The sequence below is a fragment of the Macaca nemestrina genome, chromosome 7, assembly GCF_043159975.1.
Source record: "Macaca nemestrina isolate mMacNem1 chromosome 7, mMacNem.hap1, whole genome shotgun sequence".
In the NCBI taxonomy this organism is placed as follows: Eukaryota; Metazoa; Chordata; class Mammalia; order Primates; family Cercopithecidae; genus Macaca; species Macaca nemestrina.
In genome coordinates, this window is record NC_092131.1 from 127458751 (window position 1) to 127483983 (window position 25233).

A 25233-nucleotide genomic window follows, 5' to 3' on the forward strand; every position below is an offset into this window, starting at 1 on the left:
ACCAGACTGTTGGGGCGACAACGTCTAGCGGAGTCAAAGGAATGAGAAAAGACGAGAGAAAGTGGGACCAGGGAGCCCACGCTAGTATGGAGGCTGCGAACCCTGGAGCTCTGGGAGCCCACGCCGTTTATTAGTGATCAAACAAAGAAACAGGTGGTGAGGATGTGGGGGTTGAAAGGAAGCGGTGTATCAAGCGAATGAGCTTACAGCTGTGAGGGTTTAGCATTTTCCTTGAAACATATGGCTACTTGAGATCATGGGAGTGCTAGAAGTAAGGAGCCAGCAAGTCTAGCAGACATGCAAACCCTGCCTCAGCTTCTGTCCCAACACTCAGCTTTTCTCCCAACAAAAAGAACTTGAAATACCTGAGAATAAAGTCACTGGAATATGTGCAGGATCCACATAGTGAGAAAAAAGTTATAAAACTGTTGAGAGGACTGAATAGGAATTGGAATTTAAGTAAACTGAAAGACACTTTGTTCTTGGCTAGGAAGACAATATTATAGAGTCAGTTCTTTCAGTTTACTTGATACAATTGTAGCAAAAGTTCCACAGGCTTAAAAAAAATTAACAGTGATTATACTTAACTTGAAAAAACAAATATGGAAGAATAGCAGAGAAAATTCTGTAAGAGAAGAATGATAAAGGGATCTTTGTCAAATATTGAGAATTTATCAACTACAAGAGCTGACAAATTAGTGGAGTAGAACGGAGAGTCCAGGAATAAACTCGTCTAAATAGGAACTTTTGGTATATGGTAAACAGGTCAGTGCGGAGAGTTAGATTAGTCAGTTACTCTTTAAGAAGAAACTAAGTGCTTGTAACATGCCTGTAGACATTAGGGCTCCAAGAATAATAAAGTAGTCCTCATGGGGTTTACCTTCTAGCAGAGCAAACATAAAGAGTGATTACACTTAGGCATGTTGTTAAGTGCTGCAAAGGTCTAGGAGTAACAATGGGATGTAATTGAAGGGAAACTTACCTAATGGGGCTGGAAGTGAGGAGGTGTCAGAGATCACTTACTTGAGGAAGTCAGGTGTAAGCTGGAAGCTAAAGGTGGGAAAAAGTGTTTCCAATAGATGAGACAACCCTTCAATAAATGGATTGAAATGAAATGGAATCCCGTACTCCTTATTACGCAAAAATAAATCAACAGTTTTAATAGAAACAGTTTAAAGGTGAGATCTAAATCATTAATGAATTTCCATTAAAAAAAATCTTTGGGTATAGAAGTCTTTTAAAGTGTGGTATAAACTGCAGAAATCACAGTGGGGTAGCATGATAAATGTGCCTACATAAAATTTTTTTTTTTTTTTTTTTTTTTTTAGACGGAGTCTCGCTCTGTCGCCCAGGCTGGAGTGCAGCGGCGGGATGTCAGCTCACTGCAAGCTCCCCCTCCCGGGTTCACGCCATTCTCCTGCCTCAGCCTCCCGAGTAGCTGGGACTACAGGCGCCCGCCACCAGGCCTGGCTAATTTTTTCTATTTTTAGTAGAGACGGGGTTTCACCATGTTCGCCAGGATGGTCTCGATTTCCTGACCTCGTGATCCACCCGCCTCGGCCTCCCAAAGTGCTGGGATTACAGGCGTGAGCCACCGCGCCCGGCCTAAAAATTTTAAAGTGATAATTAAACACCATTAAAGAAGATTGAAAGACAAGAAAGAAATGGGAGAAAGAAAGCAACCCATGAAACAGATTTACTCTTCCTCTTTACACACTGAACTTCATAAGGAATAAGATCACCACAGAAAAATGTGTTCACCTTCACTAATAAAGAAATACAAGTTAAGTCTAGATATTTTTCCATATCTGATGGGCTAAGATTTTAATCAAGGATTGTTTTTATGTGGCACATTTAAATGTCCTTCAGAATAACATTGGTTAGATATAGTAAATAACTAGAGTGGAATATTGTGCAAAAATGAAAAATGTAGACATTTAATGACAAAGATTTCTGTTAGATATTGTCTAGTGAAGAAAGCAGGTTAGAAATGTGGACTAGGGTGTTATTTATATGAAATTGAGTGTGGCTGTATACTCATAGACTACTGCCTAGAATGTTAACCAGAGTGTGAGAGTCATTAGTGCCATGTTGTCAAATTTTGGATGACAGACGTTTGTCTTGTGAGCGTGAATTTTTTATTTATTTATTTATTTATTTATTTATTTATTTTGAGGCGGAGTCTAGTTCTGTCGCCCAGGCTGGAGTGCAGGGGCCGGATCTCAGCTCACTGCAAGCTCCGCCTCCCGGGTTTACGCCATTCTCCTGCCTCAGCCTCCCGAGTAGCTGGGACTACAGGTGCCCACCACCACGCCCGGCTAGTTTTTTGTATTTTTTTTTTTTTTTAGTAGAGACGGGGTTTCACCGTGTTAGCCAGGATGGTCTTGATCTCCTGACCTCGTGATCCGCCCGTCTCGGCCTCCCAAAGTGTTGGGATTACAGGCTTGAGCCACCGCGCCCGGCCGAGCGTGAATATTTTTATAAAACAAGGTATTTAGCTGGTTTATGAATTGATAATTAGTGTTAGTTTGTTATGCTTTGTTTTTCAGGTAAAAGTCGGTATTTTATATTATCTTTTTTTAAAAAATTGAGATAGTCTCGCTCTGTTGCCCAGGCTAGAGTGCAGTGCAGTGGCACCATCTTGGCTCACTGCAACCTCGCCTCCTGGGTTCAAGCAGTTTCTCATGCCTTGGCCTCCCGGGTAGCTGGGATTACAGGCACCCGCCACTGTGCCCGGCTAATTTTTTTGTATTTTTAGTAGAGATGGGGTTTCACCATTTTGGCCAGGCTGGTCTTGAACTGCTGAGCTCAAGTGATCCACCCGCCTCGGCATCCCAAAGTGCTGGGATTGCAGGTGTGAGCCACCGCGCTTGGGTACTAAAACAAAAATTAGCAGGGCATGGTGGCAGGCCTGCAATTCCAGCTACTCGGGAGGCTGAAGGAGGAGAATCACTTGAACCTCGGTGGCGAAGTTTGCAGTGAGCCGAGATAGCACCACTGCACTCCAGTCTTGGCGACAGAGTGGGACTCTGTCTCAAAATTGTAGGAAAGCCTTTGATTTTCTGCTGTAGATATATTCTGATTATCTGAATCATCAGACATTAATTTTTATTTGTATGAGTTCCTGACAACTTTAACTTTCTGATAATCCTCCTTTTTGTAATGTGTTGGCATTTCAATTGAAAATATGATTTCATTGAAATATGCTGTAGTCAAAAGTATCTATAAAAAAGATTTATTAGTCTTAGGAGAAGTGATATGGTTTGTTTCATTTGAATGGTTTTTCTGGAGGTACAGTAAGATATAGTAACCTTTGACACAAAGCCTAAATAAGACCTTAATTAAAAATATTGGAAATTCCTTTTGAGTATTGAATTACTTTTAAAATTGAAAATCTCCTGTTTGTATATAAAGAGCATTATAGTTACTGTAACCTGGGCTTTACAACCTAAAAAGTAATTTACCAGATTATGCATTAATATTTTTGCTGGTTATATTGGCTTTGCAAATTGGAAAGTTTTTTTTTAATTTTTTCGAATCTATTGCTTTTCCCTTTTGAATAGTAAGCTATTTCAGGAGGCCAGGGAACATGTCTTATCTGAATTCATTGGAAACATTGTGCTAAGTATTTACTGCTATCTTCCCCGCCCACTCCCGCTTAAGGTCTGCTCTACTATCTTCTGTCCAGAGGTTTGCTATTTAGTTAAAACTCTGACTTGGCATATGCTCTTGATGTATTAGCTATGGAACACCTCTGTATTTAGATACATATTTTATGAAAAGCTAATATGTAATTTATTTTATATAAAATGTTTGAAGTTACACTTTTTTCTATTCTCCTTTCTCAGTAAATTAAAAATATTTCAAAAGAACGTTTAGGAAGCAAGTCTATTATGTAGAATGAGACACATGTAATCATTTTATTTTTGAGATGATTTGTGTGGTAAGATAAATTGTTTACTAAAGCTAATATGTTTAAATTGCTTTAACTAAAATTATTAAGAACATGAGTTCATTTGTATAAAATATAGCCTACCCATGTAAAATATGACTCTTCATAGAGTAATATTTAATCCTTAAGTTTTAGTTGCAGTACTGTTAAAATACTAATAGCTTAACTTCCCAAGATTCAATTATTTAAAAACAAAATTTAGAAAAAAAATAGCAAAAACTCAGTCTACTAGTTTACATATATATAAACACCCCCCCACACACGTATATACTCATCTATATGAGAGTAGACTGAATTTTTGCTGCTTTTTTTGCTGCTTGCAATATATATATGCGCACATGTATACACACCTTTATTTGCTATAATTTGTACCATATAGCTTTTATTTTCTCTGAGTAAAAAGGTTATTATCTTGTTTTATTTTAATTCAGCTTCTTGCTTTTCCCTATAGAAAATCAGGTTTTTGGAGAGCTCTAACAGTGTGCAGTTGCTGGGCTCTTATCCTTTCTGTTTAAATAATGCAGGTACTTTGATGGAAACCTGGAGAAGCTCTTTGCTGAGTGTCATGTAATTAATCCAAGTTAAAAGTCTCGAACACGCCAGATGAATACAATGTCATCAGCACAGGATATGCTTTGTCAGATCTGCTACTTCAACTACCCTAACTCAGTGAGTATCTGGTAGTTTAAGGCTAGTGCTGACTTTGTATTTCAGAGGATAAATCAACTTCCATTATTTAGACAAAGGAAAATCTGTGAGACTTTGAGTAGTAGCCTCTAAGCCATAACCTATCAATGTATTCAGTGTGAGGAAAGGAAGGAAAAGAGTAAGAGCGTGGTTCCTCTTCCCTCCAACCCCTATTTGTTTTTTTCAAGCAGCAACAACTTGTCCAAGTTGTCATTTATAGACCTAAATCTTTCTGGAGTTTATTTTATCACCACGGGGAGAATTGTGTAATATAGGCAGTGAGTGGAATTGTTTCTCATCCAAATTAAAATAGATTTAAACTGTGTTTTTTAAACATCCAGAAACACTCATAAATATTGTTAATACTATTTGCTAGGGAACTCTCAGAATTCTTCAAAAGATAAAATTTTCACTTAATCAAATCCATTCAAATGGAGATTATTAAATATGGTATGTGGGGACAGAGTTGGAACAGAACCAGCAATAAGGAAGACAACCAAATAACTGATGTTAATCCCTTAAGTACAAATATCCTTCCTAAACATTTATTGAACTGAAGCTGGGCTCAGTGGCTCATGCCTATAATCCCAGCACTTGGGGAGGCCAAGGCAGGCAGATCACTTGAGGCCAGGAGTTTGAGACTGTCCTGGCCAACATGATGAAAACCTGTCTCAACTAAAAATACAAAAAAATTACCCTGCCGTGATGGTGCGTGTCTATAATCCCAGCTACTTGGGAGGCTGAGGCGTGAGAATTGCTGCCTGGAAGGCAGAGGCTGCAGTGAGCTGACATCGTGCCACTGTATTCCAGCTTGGGTGACAGAGTGAGACTCCGTCTCAAAATATAAAATTTACTGAACTGAGATGATTTACTTACTTGATGCGTTACTTGAGTGTTTACTAAGGAAGTTTAGTCTTAAGGTGTCTTAAGATATCTAAGAGATAACTTAATTCCATGATAATTACAACTGTCTTGTTCATGTTCTCTGCTTTAATTGTTAAACAGCTCTTCCTAATAATTACTGTATACCAAATCTTAGACAGTGTTATTTTCACAATGAATCTGTTAATGGGGTCTCACTATGCCACCCAGGCTGGAGTGTTATGGCTATTCACAGGCACAGTCATAGTGTACTACAGCCTTTATCAGACTCTTAAGTTCAAGTGTTCCTTCTCCCTCAGCCTCCCAAGTAGCTGGAATTACAGACATGCACCATCAAGCCTGGCTAATATTTATTTATATTGAAGGATTTTTATTGTTTATCTTAGAGTTGTATATGTGTATCTCTAATGGGGTCCATTTGCGGGAAGTTAACTTGTTCACATGTACAAGTGATGAGAAAAGTTTTAAAAGAAAATTAAGTACTCTTAAAGAAATAGAATGATCAGTGAGTTATTTAGTAGGCAAAGTGGTGAACTGAATTTTCAAATTCTCAAGTTCTGATCATAACTCTAACATGAAATTTTTGGCTTTAGGGGGAGGTAAGCCATTTAATGTCACTGGATTTTTCTTTTTTCTTTTCATTCTTTCTTTCGAGATGACCTTGCTCTGTTGTCCAGGCTGGAGTGCAGTGATGTGATCACTGCAGCCTCAAACTCTGGGACCACAGGCGCATGCCACTATGTCTGGCTGATTTTTCTGGTGTGTGTGTGTGTGTGTTTGTGTGTGTGTGTTTTGTTTTGTTTTTTGTAGAGACAGGGTTTTACCATGTTGCCCAGGCTGGTCTGGAACTTCTCTGAGCTCAAGCAATCTGCCCACCTGGCCTCTAAAAGTGCTGGCATTATAGGTGTGAGCCACCGTGCTCCTCCAGGTTTGTTTTTTTTTTTTTTTTTTGAGACGGAGTCTCGCTCTGTCACCCAGACTGGAGTGCAGTGGTGCTATCTCGGCTCACTGCAAGCTTCGCCTCCCGGGTTTACGCCATTCTCCTGCCTCAGCCTCCCGAGTAGTTGGGACTACAGGCGCCTGCCATCAAGCCCGGCTAATTTTTCATATTTTCAGTAGAGACGGGGTTTCACCATGTTAGCTAGGATGGTCTCGATCTCCTGACGTCGTGTTCTTCCTGCCTCAGCCTCCCAAAGTGCTGGGATTACAGGCGTGAGCCACCGCGCCTGCCTCTTCTTTTCTTTTCTTTCTTTCTTTTTTTTTTTTTTTTTTGGCATGAGTTTTGCTCTTGTTGCCCAGACTGGAGTGCAATGTTAGTCTTGGCTCACTGCAGCCTCCGCCTCCCAGGTTCAAGTGATTTTTCTGCCTCAGCCTCCCGAGTAGCTGGGACTACAGGCACCCGCTGCCACACCTGGCTAATATTTGTATTTTTAGTACAGATGGGGTTTCACCATATTGGCCAGGCTGGTCTTGAACTCCTGACCTCAGGTGATCCACCCACCTTAGCCTCTCACAGAGCTGGGATTACAGGTGTGAACCACCGCACCCAGCAGTTTCTTTTTCTTTCTGAGTTGAATAAGATATTCTTTCATTTTTCTTCCAGCCTGAAAACTGTATCATTTCTCTCACCTTAAATCACAATTCTAATTTGAATATTTAAAAAAACTACTACTGTTACAATATATTAAATTCATATTTTGACTATTTTATTGTCTTTACAGATTCTCTTTGCCAGTTGAGATTTACATAGTGCTTACAGTTAAATGCTTCCGTGAGGTAATACTAAGACCCAGGTTTTACAAGGTTTCCTTACTTCTTGGTGTTTTGCCTCCTGCTCTATCATAGCCAGTTCCTTCTCAATTGAAATCTTAACTCTGATTTGAGTACTGAAGCTAGCTGCTTACAAATATCCACTATAACTTTCTCACTGTTCTTGGTATTGTCTAACAGTCTCAACAAACTAGAATTCAAAATCATGACTTGAGATTTACAGTGTAAATTTTTGTTTTGTACTTGTAACTGATGATGGAGAACTTATTCATTGAACACACTAGGCACTATTCTAAGAAACAATGGAGAATAAATACATAATTCCTAACTTCAAATAATTTACGGGTTAGTTGCATAGATAAGTAGTAAGGTGACATATTCAGAAAGAATGGTAAGTGCTTCGGCAGGGCATATATAAGATACGATACTGTGGGAACGTGTTGGAGGGATACCTAACCCAGTTTTTGATCAGGGAGGACTCACCACAGAAATTCACAGAAATTGGAACTAACATCTGAAGGCATGGTAGTTAGGCTGACCAGGAAAATGTAGCAATGCAGAATCCAAAGGAGGAGAGAATGTACTTTCAAGAACTGGGGGATGGTAAATAGTACGAAAAGATTCAGAGAAAAGATTTAAAAAGTTAATTTGAAATGAAGTGAAGGAGTGAGGTAGGATGAGAAACCAAACTTCATGGGCTAAAGAGCCATTGACTTGAAGGTAGGAAAGGAAATGGAAGCAATAAATGTAAACCAATTACTCTTTGACAAGAAATTTTCCTATGCAAGTGATAGGACAAGATAGCAAAAGGAACAGCATGGGTTGGCAAGTAAGTTAAAAGCATTATGGAAACTGCTAAGTGTTCCAAAAAGTATCATGACAAAACTAGGATGTCCTTTCCTCATAATTTTTAGACAAATATAGAAAGATAAGTTGAACCTCTAGAGTTTTGAAAGTAAATGTCACCTGAAATTCTTCATGAAGCTTTATTATTGGATGAGTGAGTTCTTTACTTACATTGTATAACTCCCACATTTTACTACTCTCCAAGCATTTGTACTTTTTTATTATATATATCTTCAGTATCTTTATCCTTCCAGAAAGCAATTTTTGCTTTATGCAGCGTCACACGCACATTTTAAAATAAGTACTTTTGGTAGCTTAGTTTATAACCCTTTGGAGTTAACTGTCCTGAGTGGCTGCTGCTTTAAAAACAATGTCCTGAGACATTGGAGCACGTTGTAAATTCATAGATTCCACTCTCCACCCCAGTCCTTCCCAAGTGTGTTGTAGCTAATTTTTTTAACCCTAGCAACTTCATGTTTTAGGTTAAAGTAGTTAAGATAATAGCTGTCCTGGCCCACCACTGTACTGGGAAATGTAGCTGCGACTACAGTGCCTATTTTTTTTTTTAGACGGAGTCTTGCTCTGTCGCCCAGGCTGGAGTGCAGTGGCATGTATTCGGCTTACTGCAACCTCCACCTCCTGGTTTCAAGTGATTCTCCTGCGTCAGCCTCCCAGGTAGCTGGGATTGCAGCCGCCCGCCACCACGCCCGGCTAATTTTTGTAATTTTAGTAGAGATGGGGTTTCACCATGTTGTCCAGGCTGGTCTCCAACTCCTGACTTCAGGTGGCCCCCCCACCTCGGCCTCCCAAAGTGCTGGGATTACAGGAGTGAGCCACCACCCCCAGCCAGTGTCTCATTTTTATGAAGTAAATAATTTGTATATTTTGGCTGGGCGCGGTGGCTCAAGCCTGTAATCCCAGCACTTTGGGAGGCTGAGACAGGCGGACCATGAGGTCAGGAGATCGAGACCATCCTGGTTAACATGGTGAAACCCCATCTCTACTAAAAAATATACAAAAAAACTAGCCGGGCGAGGTGGCGGGCACTTGTAGTCCCAGCTACTCGGAGGCTGAGGCAGGAGAATGGCGTAAACCCGGGAGGCGGAGCTTGCAGTGAGCTGAGATCGGCCACTGCACTCCAGCCTGGGCGACAGAGCGAAGACTCTGTCTCAAAAAAAAAAAAAAATTATTTGTATATTTTAAGAATAACATATGTGAAGTAGGTAAAGGCGGAGTTGAAATTGTGAGGAAGGGTGGTCCACCCTCCCATACCCCATCCTTGATGCCCCTCTGTGGAATCTTGGTGTTGCTGGAAACACTGCTTGAAAATATCTAGGTCCTACCCTATCTTCCTTTTAACTCATTATGTTTTATACACAAGGGAACTGGTGTATAAATACCTAGGTATAATGACCCTAGGTCATTTGTTCAATTTTTATAAACAAAGGGGTTTAGTTGCTGTGTATGTAAAGTGATGCAGATAAATGAAACCTTTAAGAGTGTATTCTTTAGTTTCTTTAAGTCCATTAATTTCTTTTGTAGGTATTTCATGTATTTTTCATGCACTCTCTTGATCAGATGTATTTGTGATATAAACAGGGATAAATTTAGGGAATAGATAATATGATCCCCTGGGTTAGGGGAAAGCCCAGGGAGCCATGTAGGTGAACCTAGCTCAAGGTTATGGGGAAACGAATATATCAGAGGACGGAGAAGGAAAGGAAAGTGAGATAGACAGGAAGATATCTGTGATAATAATACATTCCTCTAAAGCACAATGAATATGTATCTTTAGACCACAGATTTGGTTTTTGGTTTTTGGTGTTTTTATTTTTTTGCTCTTATCTTTCGACATGCATGTGTGATTTATTTTCCCAACTTGTTTAATCTTGGTATCTGATTAGAAAAGTTATTTAAAAAGAATAAAAAGCTTTTATCTATGTGCTGAAGTTGTAACAAGGTTGAAAGAGGTACATCTCACACGAGTGTGAAAACCCAATGATTACATTTATGAACTATCTTTTTATCTTTTTTTTCTATCTTTTTATCTTAAAATGAGCTCTAGACTAGAAGTCAAAAAGGTTGAGACTTAAAGTGATTACTTGGTAGCCATTGTGACCATTGATCTCTCTTAAGGATTCCTACTTGAAAAAAGAATGAAGCACGTATAAGCGTTTATATATGTTTTTAAGTTTTGAATAAAACATTTTAGAGTTGCTGATATATTTACTTTATTTGTCTTTTACAGAATACCCTTTCCTTTAATAGCCTTAAAAATCAAAGACTCCATTAGTGATGTGGTAACAAGTTAGATCTCCTTCTCTGATGGGGAGTAATGATAATAGACTCCCTTTAAGCTTGATATATATTTTACATGTCATTCTTTCAGTAAACCTAATTGCAGGACTGATACACTTCATATATATATATATGATGAAGTCTCACTCTGTTGCCCAGGCTGGAGTGCAGTGGTGTGATCTCAGCTTACTAAAACCTCTGCCTCCTGGTTTCAAGCGATTCTCCTGCCTCAGCTTCCCGAGTAGCTGGTATCACAGGTGTGCGCCACCACGCCAAGCTAACTTTTGTATTTTTAGTAGAGACGGGGTTTCATCATGTTGGCCAGGTTGGTCTCGAACTCCCGACTTCACGTGATCCACCTGTCTCAGTCTCCCAAAGTGCTGGGATTACAGGCATGAGCCATCGTACCCAGCCCTCTCATACATTTCTTTTCATGTCTTTGTCTATGTATTTAAAAAATATAGTTGATATGCTATACATAGAATTTCTGTCCTAACCAGATATTTGTATCTAATATCCTAAGTAGCATCAGGAATTTTATAGGTACATGTCACATAATGGCTAAATAGAAAGTCTAAGGGAATTTTAAAATACCCTAAGGGAATTTTAAAATACCCTTTATAAGAGCCACAAAAAGAATAAAAGAGTTACGAATAAACTTGATAAGAAATGTGAAAGATCACTTTGAAGAAAACTTCAAATACTAAGATAAAAGGATGACTTGAATATTTGAGATAGAAGAAATAGGAAAATCTTGAAAAAGAAGATTAGATTGACAGGGGAGAGTTGAGTGAGGACTAGTCCTACTAGATACAAGAATAGGCAGAGCAGTGGAACAGGATAGAGTCAAATATGCGTGAGGAGAGTTTAGTGTATTATCAAGGAGGCATTTCAAATAAGGTGGATTATTTGATACATGGTAACAGTGGAACAGGATAGAGTCAAATGTGCATGAGGAGAATTTAGCATTTATAGGGGAGGCATTTAAAATAAGGTTGATTATTTGATACATGGTGTTGGAGCAACTTGGTAGCCATAAGGAATAGAAACTTAAGATTCCTACCTAGCTTCATAAATAAAAGTTAATCCACAAGTCATAAATTAAACAGTGATGAGTTTCACTGTGTATGAATAAGGAGCTTCTGTATGGCAACAAAATATGAACACTAAGAATCAAAGTGGGGGAAAAGATTTCCCCTACTTATAAATGGCCTATTTCCTACGTAAGTAAAAAGCCCCCATAAATAAGTGAAAAACTCACAGCAAATTTGGCAAAATATATGAAGAGAGTATACAGAAAAGGAATTATACAGTGTAAAAAAAAATTGTGAAATATTATAACTTCATTTATAATAAAAGAAATTCAAATCAAAACTAGAAGTTAGTGCATTTTTCACCTATTAGATTGGCAAAGATCAAGGAGTTGGATCATATACTACATTGTCATGGGCATGAGAAACCAAGTACTCTTGCACAGTGTAAATGACGACAACCTCTTTGCAGGGGAGCCTGATGATAGCTATTAGGTTGTAAATGTATATATTTATTATAATGTCACCTCTACGGATTTGTCGTAAGATATATTCATAAGATCACAAAGATATATATATAGTCAATGCAGTAATGTACTAGGGTAAAAAAGGGCAGTATAAAAGTTCATTAATAATAGACTGTAAATAAAATTGTGGTACCTTTCTATAAAGAGGCAAACTTGCACCAGTGTGGTACCACATGAGAAATCCATTGGATTTTGTTTTTCTGTTTTTTTAAGACGGAGTCTTGCTCTGTCACCCAGGCTGGAGTGCAAGGGTGCGATCTTGGCTCACTGCAACCTCCGCCTCCTGGGTTGAGGGGATTCTGCTGCCTCAGTCTCCTGAGTAGCTGGGATTACAGGCATACAGTACCACACCTGGCTAGTTTTTTGTATTTTTAGTAGACGCAGGGTTTCGCCATGTTGGCTTGGCTGGTCTCGAACTCCTGACCTCAAATGATCCGCCTGCCTTGGCCTCCCAAAGTGCTGGGATTACAGGCGTGAGACACCTTGCCCAGCCCTATTGGATTTTTTTAAACAACAACAACAAAAAACAAGGTGCAGAAGAGAATTTGTGGTACTGTTAGAGTGTGTGTGTAAGTGTGTACACTAGAACACCTCTGGAAGAATATGTAAGCAACTGGAAATAGCAGTTGCCTCCGGATAGAGGAAACAAACAACAGGGATGGGAAAGAGGGAGGCCTTTTTTTTTTTTTTTATTGAGACAGTCTCACTCTGTCACCCAAGCTGGAGTGCAGTGGCCCGATCTTGACTTACTGCAACCTCCGCCTCCTAGGTTCAAGCGATTCTCCCGCCTCAGCCTCCCAAGTAGCTGGGACTCCAGGTGCCTGCCCCCACACCTGGCTAATTTTTGTATTTATAGTAGAGACAGGGTTTCGCCATTTTGGCCAGGCTGATCTTGAGTTCCTGATCTCAAGTGATACGCCTGCCTCAACGCCACACCTGTCTAATTTTTGTATTTTTAGTAGAGACAGGTTTCACCACATTGACCAGGCTGGTCTTGAATTCCTGACTGTAAGTTATGCGCCCATGTCTGCCTCCGGTAGTGCTGGGATTACAGGTGTGAGCCACCGCGCCTGGCCTAGGGAGGCTTATTTTTCAGCATAAACTCTGAACTTGTACTGTTAAAAAAAATTGTTTTTAATCATAAGCCTATATAACTTACTCAATTAAAAATAATTTAGTGGTAAATATTGCAAAATGTTCTTTAAAATAAGGTAACCATTATTTGAATCTTTTTAAAAGACATAATCCTCCAGATCATCTAATATTATTTAAAGTGTTTACTTCATGTCCCATTACAGGATACAGCTTCATTTAAGGATCCCTTAACTCTAACATTTTAGAACAAAGTGTTAGTTACTATTATCCTTAGCTATTCCGAATAAGTCTTTTCATAACAGGTTTAATGAGATATAATTTATATACTATCCAGTTCACCCATTTAAAGTGGTTTTAGTATATTCTACAGAGTTATGTGCCATCACCACAATTTTAAAAACACTTGATAATCCCCCAGGAGATACCTTTTTAAATTCACCCCCTAATTCCTCCCAAGTCCCCCAGCCCGTAGGCAGCTGCTCATCTGTTTTCTTTGTCAATGGATATACCTATTCTGGACATTTCATGTAACACAATCAAACAAGGCTTGACATGGTGGCGCCTGTAATCTCAGCACTTTGGGAGGCCGAGGTGGGTGAGTCACGAGGTCAGGAGTTGGAGACCAGCCTGGCAATATGGTGAAACCCTGTCTCTACTAAAAAATACAAAAATTAGCTGGGTGTGGTGGCGCACTTCTGTAGTCCCAGCTACTTGGGAGGCTGAGGCAGAAGAATTGCTTGAACCCGGGAGGCGAAGGTTGCGGTGAGCCGAGATGACACCACTGCACTCCAGCCTAGGTGACAGAGGGAGACTCGGTCTCAAAAAAAAAAAAAAAAAAAAAAGGCGGCTGGGCGCGGTGGCTGAAGCCTGTAATCCCAGCACTTTGGGAGGCTGAGACGGGCGGATCACAAGGTCAGGAGATCGAGACCATCCTGGCTAAAGGGGTGAAACCCCGTCTCTACTGAAAAAAAAAAAAAAATACAAAAAAACTAGCCGGGCGAGGTGGCAGGTGCCTGTAGTCCCAGCTATCCGGGAGGCTGAGGCAGAAGAATGGCGTAAACCCGGGAGGCGGAGCTTGCAGTGAGCTGAGATCCGGCCACTGCACTCCAGCCTGGGGGACAGAGCGAGACTCCGTCTCAAAAAAAAAAAAAAGAAAAGAAAAGAAAAGAATCAATATGTGATCTTTTATGACGGGCTTATTTTCACTCTTTTACAAGAAATTTTACTATGCAAGTGATAGGAGAAGAATCTTGAAGACAAGGTTCATCTATATTGTGGCCATGTATCAGTACTTTATTTCCTTTTATGGCTGAACAATATTTTATCTGTGGAAATTATATGGAAAAAGTACTTTTTTTCTTCAGTTGATGGACATCTGGATTGTTTTCATTTTTTGGCTGTTATGAATAATGCTATAATGAACATTTGTGTACTAGTTTTTGTATGGATGTATGTTTTCATTTCTTTCAAGTATATACCTAGGATTGGAATTGCTGGGTCATATGGTAACCCTATGTTTAATATTTTGAGGAACTGCCTGATTGTTTCCAAAGTTGCTGTGCCATTTTACATCTCTATCAACAGTGTACGAAGGCTCCAATTTTTCTACATCCCCACCAACACTCGTTATTAATATTATCTGTCTTTTTTTTTTTTTTTCCGAATAGAGCCTCACTTTGTTGCGCAGTGTGGAGTGCAGTGGCATGATGACAGCTGACTGTAGCCTTGACCTCTCAGGCTCAAGTGATCTTCCCACCTCAGCCCCTCTGAGTAGCTGGGATTACAGGCATGTGCTGCTACACCTGGCTAATTTCTTAATTTTTTGTGGAGACAGAGTCTCACTATGTTGCTCAGGCTGGTCTTGAACTCCTTGCCTCAAGTAATCCTCCCCTCTCAGCCACCCAAAGCGCTGGGATTACAGATATGAGCCAGTGTGCCCTGCTTTCTCTGTCTTTCTAATTAGAGGTGTTCTAGTGAGTGTGAAGTGGTGTTGCTTTGTTTTGTTTGAGACAGGGTCTCATTCTTTTGGCCAGGCTGGAGTGCAGTGGTGTGTGATCTCAGCTCACTACAACCTCTGCCTCCCAGGCTCAGGCAGTGCTTCCACCTCAGCCTCCCAAGTAGCTGGGACTCCAGGCATGCGTCATCATGGCTGACTAATTTTTGTATTTTTTGTAGAGACAGGGTTTTGCCATGTTGCCCAGCCTTCGTGGTGGTTTTGATTTGCATTTCCATGATGCTGAATGATACTGAGCATTCTTTCATATGCTCATTTGTCTGTCTTTTTATATTTAATACAGATGTTGTTGCCCGCCATTCCTAAGATGTATGTGTGCTCAGTGTATTTGCATGTCCAGATTTCACCATGAAAAGTTCATTTTAGGAGCCCATGTATTGTCAAACTGGACATTTTAGCCACTATAAGAAATGTGACCTTATCAAGCCCTATTGAGTCACTGTTTATAGTGATTTTTCTTTTTTTTTTTTTTTTTTTTTTTTTTTTTTTTTTTTTTGAGACGGAGTCTGGCTCTGTCGCCCGGGCTAGAGTGCAGTGGCCGGATCTCAGCTCACTGCAAGCTCCGCCCCCCGGGTTTACGCCATTCTCCTGCCTCAGCCTCCCGAGTAGCTAGGACTACAGGCGCCGGCCGCCTCGCCCGGCTAGTTTTTTGTATTTTTTAGTAGAGACGGGGTTTCACCGTGTTCGCCAGGATGGTCTCGATCTCCTGACCTCGTGATCCGCCCGTCTCGGCCTCCCAAAGTGCTGGGATTACAGGCTTGAGCCACCGCGCCCGGCCAGTGATTTTTCTGATAATGTCTTTGTTAAGTTCATGTTTTATTTTTCTTACAGTATTTCACTGGCCTTGAATGTGGACATAAGTTTTGTATGCAATGCTGGAGTGAATATTTAAGTACCAAAATAATGGAAGATGGCATGGGTCAGGTAAAGATACCAAGTTGTTTCTCACTTTTTTGTTGAATTTCCTATAGTGTTCAGACCCTTGCACAAATTTGCACAAATAAAAACAGGTGAAGCTTTGTGTATCATGAATCGCATGGGGAACATTTTTCTAGATTCAAACAACTAAAGGTAATAGGCTTTTTCCTAAAGTAATGTGGCATTCCAGTTAAAGAGCCACTCCAGGTAATGTTTTCTCAGCCGGCATCAGTATTGGTATATGTTAACTGAAACTTGTTTCACAGTTTTGTAAGATTATCTTGCTTTTACCTTTAAAGTTGTGTGTTTAAAGACCAATCACTCAGGTTAGCAAGTCTAGTTGCTTTATGATGATAAATATACTCTCACACACATTTCCTTTAAGGAGAAAGGGAAGGACTGAGATCCTATAAATATTAAGATATTCCCAGAACCTAGCAAAGTGCCTGGCAATGGTAAGCATTCATTAAATATTTGTTGAATGAAGACAGTTTAAACTTCAATCTTTTTCAGACTATTTCGTGTCCTGCTCATGGTTGTGATATCTTAGTGGATGACAACACAGTTATGTAAGTATTTTTGATAGATTCTGCATGTGAATATTGGTTAGTTGGTTAAACCAAAGCACCTCAAAGGAAGTGAAACTTCTCAAAGTCTGAAGAAACTTTTACATCTACATTCCATTCCTTAGTAGCAGTACAAAAGCCCATTTGTGACTTGGTTAAACGCCTGATCACTATTCTTACAAACTTAGAAATGCATGGTAGCTAGATTTTGATAAACCTTGGGATTGGCGATTAGAATGTGCGTATGTGTTAGTTGAGGTGCTCTTGGAAGCAGATCCCAAGATAGAATAAAAAGTGAAACTGACCCATTGTGGAATAGCATATGTGTAAGGTAAACAGCAGGAGCAGATAGACATTGATGTAGGCCTGACATCTGTGAAGGGCAAGAAAGGAGGAAGATTCAACAGGAAGAGACTTCAGATGATACGGCTATGAGAGTCTTTAGCAGCCCTGTGGGGGAACTTCTGTGCGTAGATTGCCTATAGAGGGATACCTTAATAAGTAGAAAGAGCTGGGCCCAGTACGCTTGATATGCTCAGTCATTGACGGAGACTACCCAGGGAATCATGGTCTTTGCTGAAACACTGCTACTGATTTCAGATACACTACAGCTGGAGGCCAGCTGGAGGCTTTCAGCTAACGACTCTTCTTGTGAGGGGTTCTTTCTTTTTTTTCTTTCAACTTTTATTTTAGGTTCAGGTGTACATGTGCAGGTTTGTTACATGGGTAAATTCCTTGTCCATAAGGTTTGGTGTACAAATAATCCCATCACCCAGGTAGTGAGCACAATACCTAATAGTTTTTCAACTCTTGCCGTCCCACCCTACTCACTCTAATAGTCCCCACTGTCTTTTATTCTCGTCTTCACATGTATTCGCCGTTTAGCTCCCACTTAAAAATGAGAACATGCGGTATTGAGTATTTCTGTGTTAATTCATTTAGAATGATGACCTCTAGCTGCATTTGTATTGCTGCAAAGGACATGATTGTGCTGTCTTTTTTATGACTGCATAGTGTTTCATGGTGTACATGTGCCACGTTTTCTTTATCCAGTCCACTGTTGATGGGCATCTAGATTGATTTCATGTGTTTGCTATTGTGACTAATGCCACAGTGAACATACTAATGAATGTGTCTTTTAGGTAGAGTGATTTATTTTCCCTGTGATCTCACTAATATCTGTTATTTTTTTACTTTAAAAAATTTTTTTTTGTTTTAATTTTTTTACTTTTAAATAATATTCCTTATGACTGGTGTGAGATGATATGGTACATCATTATGGTTTTGATTTGCATTTCTCCAATGATTAGTGTTGTTGAACTTTTTTTGAATCTGTTGGCTGCGTGTATGTCTTCTTGAGAAGTGTCTATTCATGTACTTTGCCCTTTTTTTTCTTTTTTTAAGTGAAAGCAAATTTATTAGAGAAGTAAAGAAACAAAGGAATGGCTACTTCATTGACACAGTAGCCTGCTTATTTTTAAATGGGATTATTTGTTTTTTGCTTGTTTAAGTTCCTTTACAGATTCTGGATATGAGGCTTTTTTTGGGGTGTATAATTTGAATATTTTCTCCCATTCTGTAGGTTGTCTGTTTACTCTGTTTTGATAGTTTCTTTAGCTGTACAGAAGCTCATTAGTTTAATTAAGTCCCACTTGTCAATTTTTGCTTTTGTTGCAGTTGCGTTTGGGGACTTTGTCACAAATTCTTTGCTAAGGCTGATGTCTAGAATGTTATTACCTGGATTTTCTTCTAATATTTTTATAGATTGAGCTCTTATATTCAAGTATTTAATCCTTTAGTTAATTTTTGTATATGGTGAAAGATACAGGAGTTAAGTTTCATTCTTCTGCATGTGGCTAGCTAGTTATCCTAAAAACCATTTATGTGTGTGTGACTATTATCGATAGGATTGCATTATTTATTTGGCTCTCGCCTTGAATGTTATTGGTATATATTAAATGCTACTGAATTTTGTACATTTATTTTGTATGCTGAAACTTTACTGACTTTGTCAGCTCTCGGAGCCTTTTGGCAATGTCTTTAGGGTTATTTCTAGGTATAGAATCATCATCAGTGAAGACTGATAATTTGACTTCTTTTCCTATTTGGATACGTTTTATTTCTTTCTCTTGCCTGATTGCTCTGGCTAGGACTTCCAGTACTATGTTGAATAGGAGTGGTGAGTATAGGCATCCCTTTCCTAAGTGGAATGCTTCCAGCCTTTGCCTGTTTTCAGTATGATGTTGGCTGTGGGTTTGTCATAGATGGCTCTTATTATTTTGAGGTATGTTCCTTCAAAGCCTAGTTTGTTGATGGTTTTTATCATGAAGAAATGTTGGACTTTATTGAAAGCTTTCCCTGTGTCATTTGAGGAGATGATAATGGTTTTTAATTTTGTTTATGTGGTGAATTAATGTATTGGTTTGCCCAGGCTGGAGTGCAGTGGTGCCATATCAGCTCACTGCAACCTCTGCCTCCTGGATTCAAGCAGTTCTCCTGCCTCAGCCTCCCGAGTAGGTGAGATAACAGGTGTACACCACCATGTCCAGCTAAGCTTTGTATTTTTAGTAGAGACAGAGTTTTGTCATGTTGGCCAGGCTGGTCTCGAACTCCTGACCTCAGGTGATCCGCCTGCCTTGGCCTTCCAAAGTGCTAGGATTACAGGCGTGAGCCACCGCACCTGGCCAATAACTATTTTCAGTTTGTGATGGCAACAAATCGTTGCCAAGAGAATTGTCTTATAAATGACCAGAGTGACACTTGCTGCCACCTTCTTGAGAATGCCTAGTCTCGAAGATGGATGCTCACTTTCTTTTACTTCCTTATCAATATCAGATAAACTAAGGGCAGAACCTTGTCCTAATAACTATTGGCTGATGTTTGCTATCACCAGTCCTGGTGGTCCATGCCAGGTTTAGATAACTTTTTTTTTTTTTTTTTTTTTTTTTTTTTTTTTTTTTTGAGACGGAGTCTCGCTCTGTCGCCCGGGCTGGAGTGCAGTGGCCGGATCTCAGCTCACTGCAAGCTCCGCCTCCCGGGTTTACGCCATTCTCCTGCCTCAGCCTCCCAAGTAGCTGGGACTACAGGCGCCCGCCACCTCGCCCGGCTAGTTTTTTTTTTTGTATTTTTTAGTAGAGACGGGGTTTCACCGTGTTAGCCAGGATGGTCTCGATCTCCTGACCTCGTGATCCGCCCGTCTCGGCCTCCCAAAGTGCTGGGATTACAGGCTTGAGCCACCGCGCCCGGCCTAGATAACTTTTTAGGTTAAGGTCAGCTATCAGAAATCATTAGGATTTGTCATACCCAAAAAGCATTATGGGAATACATGTGTAAATAAGATGTGTTTGTTTGGCAAGCAGGGCATCTGACTTTTGGCCTGATAATATTCCTTATTATTATTTATTAATATAAAATCTGTAACATAAAACTCATTTTAATTACAGTCATCCATAGTATACTGGGGATTGGTTCCAGGACCCACACCCTACACCCTGAATATACCAAAATCTGCATGCACATGCTCATGTCAGCCCAGCAGAACCCATGTATACAAAAATTCGACCATCCGTATATGCAGGTTTCACATCCACAAGTAACTATTTTTGATTCACATTTGGTAGAAAACTATTCATGTGTAAGTGGACCCATGCAGTTCAAACCTGTGTTGTTTAAGAAGCGATGGGGTTTTTTTTGTTTTTTGTTTCTTTGAGATGGAATCTCTCTCTGTTGCCCAGACTGTAGGGCAGTAGTGGCATGATCTCGGCTCACTGCAACCTCTGCCTCCTAGGTTCAAATGATTGTCCTGCCTCAGCCTCCTGAGTAGCTGGGATTACGGGTGCCCGCCACCATGCTCAGCTAATTTTGTTTTGGAATTTTAGTAGAGATGAGGTTTCACCATGTTGGCCAGGCTGGTTTTCAACTCCTGACCCCAAGTGATCCGACCACTTCTGCCTCCCAAAGTGCTAGGATTACAGGCGTGAGCAATTGCTCCTGGCCAGCAACTGTATTTTTAAGTATATAATCCAGTGGCTTTTAGTATATACATAATATTATTCTAGAAACATTGCCTAATTGCAGACTATTTTGATCACCTTATATCTGTTAAGCAATCATTCGCTACTCCTTTCTCCCTCTCTGGACATTTCATATAAATAGAATCATATAATATGTTGCCTTTTGTGATTGGCTTCTTTAATGTTTTCAAGATTCATCCATGTTGTATTATGAATCAACACTTTATTCCTTTTCATTGCTGAATAATGGTTCCATTATATGGACATTTCCATTTTTTACAGAAATGTGTTATGTGAACATATGAACATTTGTGTACAAGTTTTTCATTGAACACCTGTTTTTTGTTTTTTGTTTTTTTTTTTTTTTAAGATGGAGTCTCGCTCTGTGGCCCAGGCTGGAGTGCAGGGGCGCGATTTCCACTCACTGCAAGCTCCGCCTCCCGGGTTCACGCCATTCTCCTGCCTCAGCCTCCCCTGTAGCTGAGACCACAGGCGCCCGCCACCATGCCTGGCTAATTTTTGTATTTTCAGTAGAGACGGGGTATCACCGTGTTAGCCAAGATGGTCTCGATCTCCTGACCTTGTGATCCGCCTGTCTTGGCCTTCCAAAGTGTTGGGATTACAGGCGTGAGCCACCGCGCCCGGCGGTAAACACTTGTTTTTAATCTCTTAAGTATATGTATACCTCAAAGGAGAATTGCTGGGTCATGTGGTAATGCTATGTTTAACTTTTTTTTTTTTTTATTTTTTGAGGTGGAGTCTCGCTCTGTCGCCCAGGCTGGAGTGCAGTGGCGCGATCTCGGCTCACTGCAAGCTCCGCCTCCCGGGTTCACGCCATTCTCCTGCCTCAGCTTCCCCAGTAGCTGGGACTACGGGCGCCGCCACCACGCCCGGCTAATTTTTTTTTTTTTTTTTTTTTTTTTTTTTTTTTGTATTTTTAGTAGAGATGGGGTTTCACCGTGTTAGTTAGGGTGGTCTCGATTTCCTGACCTTGTGATCCGCCCGTCTCAGCCTCCCAAAGTGCTGGGATTATAGGCGTGAGCCACCGCGCCCGGCCCGCTATGTTTAACTTTTTGTGGAACCACACTAATTAGTTTTAGATCACAGGTTCCACTTCTGTGAAATACGGATATTTACTCATTTAAAAAATATTGAGGCCGGGCGCGGTGGCTCAAGCCTGTGATCCCAGCACTTTGGGAGGCCGAGACGGGCGGATCACAAGGTCAGGAGATCGAGACCAGCCTGGCTAATACGGTGAAACCCCGTCTCTACTAAAAAAATACAAAAAACTAGCCGGGTGAGGTGGCGGGCGCCTGTAGTCCCAGCTACTCGGGAGGCTGAGGCAGGAGAATGGCGTAGACCCGGGAGGCGGAGCTTGCAGTGAGCTGAGATGCAGCCACTGCACTCCAGCCTGGGCGACAGAGCGAGACTCTGTCTCAAAAAAAAAAAAAAAAAAAAAAAAATTGAACACTTTCTACAGGCCAGGCACTGTACCGGACACCTGGGTATCCTTTCTTGGGGTTGGGAGGAGAAAGACAAATATTAAATGATTATACAGGTAACTGTCTAATTAAAGTTATGATAATTTCTATAAAGGAGATGTTTAAGGTACCATGAGAATTGAGAGGGGATCTATATCCAAACGAGTGTGGAAACTCAGGAAAGGCTTCCTTGAGTAATACTTGATTGTAACTGAGTGAAGTAATATAGTAATAGCATCTAATATTTATTGAGTGCTTACTATCTGCCAGGCACTATTCTAGTCTCACAACCGTATTTCTGATATCTATTTTACAGATTAGTAACCTGAGGAACGGAAAGTTCAAAGAATTTACCTTCAATTCATAGCTAGTGAGTGGTGAGGCCGGCACTCAAACCTCGGCTCTCCCATCTTAGAGCTCCATTATAGTATTCTTGTCTTTCCAAGGGAGGCAGCCTTATGCAAAACCTCTGATGAAGGGTGGTACTTACTGTTTTGAAGGAAATACAAGAATACGAATGTGATAGAAGTGCACTGAAAGTGGCACAGGACAGGGTGAGATCTTGTGGAAGGAGAGAGGCCTGTGAAGCTCAGAAGAGTCAGATGAGGCCAGATTGTCTGGTTCATTTAAAATATTTTAATGGGGTTGAGCTACATGCATGTTCTTCCTGTCTTTCTCAGTGGGAATTCTTTTTCTTGTAACACACTCAGGAGTGTTTACCATAGAATTAATGAAACTTAAGCTTCAGGGTTCCTCACCACGTGGGCTCCTGTGAGTTCTGGAAATTCTTGTGAATTACAGAGTGTTCAGAAGAGGCCAGGATGCAATCAGTGAGCATTTCTGGTTAATTTCCAAGAGCTCTCAGAGGAAGAAGGCTCTTAAAATTATATGAGCTTTAGGTGTCACAAAACCTGGATCCATTTCTTAATATTTCTGTCAATAATATCTGTCTCATTTCACATACTGATTTGGGTGGGGTATCTGAAGGAAGGTGGCTGAGAATTGCTGTCTTTTAAGGCATGATATCAGAGTCAAAAGACCCTGAAATGAGCCTACACTTGGCACTAGTTGGCAAGTCATTAGGCTGTAATAGAAACTGGGTAAAAGTAGAATATTTAAAAAATAAGAACCATGGGAAAAAAAGTCTATGAAAATAAAACTATACAGACTTTGAAATTATTGTTTTGATCAGTACAATTACATTTGTTGATAGCCTGTGTGCATTTCAGTATTTACAGCTTAGGGCATAAACATGTTGTAGCCATTAGCATAAACAGCTTTGGAAACTATGTTTTATAAATGTGGAAAATACTCTTGACTGGAAACTTTCTAATTTATTTTTATTCTTGGTTTCAGGCACCTGATCATAGATTCAAAAGTTAAAGTATCAGCATTTAATAACAAATAGCTTTGTAGAGGTAAGTGATTTGTTTTCCTTCTTGTAGGAAGGAATTCTGTTTATTAATAGAAATACTATTTTTAAAAAATTATAATTTATTAACGGTAAAAAAACATCTTTACCATATTTTGAAGCATGCCAAAATACCTTTATTCTCAAAAGAGTATGACAGGCCGGGTGCGGTGGCTCATGCCTGTAATCCCAGCACTAAGGGAGGCCGAGGTGGGTGGATCATCTGAGATCAGGAGTTCAAGACCAGCCTGGCCAACATGGTGAAACCCTGTCTCTTCTAAAAATACAAAAATTAGCTGGGCGCAGTGGCACAAGCCTGTAATTCCAGCTACTTGGGAGGCTGAGGCAGGAGAATCGCCTGAACCTCGGAGCCGGAGGTTGCAGTGAGCCGAGATCGCGCCACTGCACTCCAGCCTGGATGTCAGAGCGAGACTCCCTCTTAATAAAAAGCAAAATAAAATAAAAGAGTATGAGAAACCAGTAAGTAGATCTCTCCATATATCTTGACCTTGGATAATAAAATCACTTTTAGTGTATTCTTTCTTTCTTTCTTTTTCTTTACCATAGCAGAGAATTGTAGTAGATTACTAATCGTGTCATGTTTAACCATGTTTGAGATTCTAACCCTGCTATTTCTCTGCTCGTTTTAGGTTTCATTACCAGTAAATCTTGTTAATAAAGAATGCTGTACTTTATTGGACCATGCCTTTGCCCATTTGTTCTATGACTCCCTTTGTGCTACAGTGGCAGAGTTGAGTAGTTGCTACGGAGGCTGTTCTCGCCTGCAAAACCAAAATTCTTTACCCTCTTGGCTCTTTACAGAGGAGTTGACCAGATCCTGTATGACAACATCAGTGTAACTTGGTCTTCTCGTTCTAAAAAGTAATGATTTCTGTTAGAGATTAAACCTGGAAACAGCCTATTTTAGAAATAGTGTATTATTTGAAATGGTCAATGGACTTCTGAATTCTGGTGCAGAGTGTTTTGGTTCATAATAAAAATACTATAAAAGTTATATTTCCTTTTGAGGAACTAAAATGCACTCTTTGCCTGTGGTTTAGGATCTGGGGTTTTTTTTTTTTCTTACAAGAGCTTTTCATGGGAGAAGTTGTATGTATATCCTTTAGTCTATCTTGAACTATTCTGTAGCATCTAAGCACCTTCCTTGGTAAAGAGTATATCTGATTTTCTTGTCTTTTGAAAATTTTTCTGAAATAGAACCATAAATAAATTAGTGCTTTTCAATGATCACATGCATAATATTTAATTAAAGTTTCAGTGGGATTAAAAGAACATAAAACAAGAGATAATTCATGTATTTTATAAAACCGAGTCTTCAAGGTTCAGTCATCTTAAAAAAAAAACAAAAAACAACAACAAAAAAAACAGTACATCTGAAAGTGTTGCCATAGAAGACCACAGCAAGTTTTGATAAGCTTGTGTCATCATCCCCCATTTGCCCCTTGTACCAGAGAAGCAATATAAATAATTGCTTGATGTACTGTTAAATCTTGCATCATGACCTAGTTTAATTTGCTGCCTTTTTTTGAGGCAGGGCCTCATTCTGACACCCAGGCTGGAGTGCAGCAGATGATCACAGCTCTCTGCAGCCTCTACCTTCTGGGCTCAAGTGATCCTCTTGCCTCAGCCTCCCGTGTAGTCAGGACTATAGGCACATACTGCCATGACTGGCTAAATTCTTCTTTTTTTTTTTTTGTAGGTAGAGACAAGGTCTTGCTGTG

The 25233-nt window shown here is 40.0% G+C and overlaps 1 protein-coding gene and 1 pseudogene across 2 annotated transcripts in view; one reads left to right on the plus strand and one right to left on the minus strand.

Annotated features, from left to right (window-relative positions):
* Nucleotides 1-16023, plus strand: part of LOC105470181 (uncharacterized) — a 318425-nt gene extending 302402 nt beyond the window's left edge. The window contains exons 19-20 of one of the 2 annotated variants that reach the window (XM_071101026.1): nt 4477-4621; nt 15934-16023. In XM_071101026.1, the coding sequence (XP_070957127.1) occupies nt 4477-4537 (61 nt within the window). In that variant the 3' untranslated portion in view covers nt 4538-4621; nt 15934-16023. Of the gene's footprint in view, nt 1-1328; nt 1701-4476; nt 4622-15933 lie in introns of those variants that run through there. The other variant, XM_071101027.1, reaches the window with a different exon arrangement.
* Nucleotides 10072-10156, minus strand: LOC139355569 (small nucleolar RNA U13; annotated as a pseudogene).
* Nucleotides 16024-25233: the final 9210 nt, after the last annotated feature.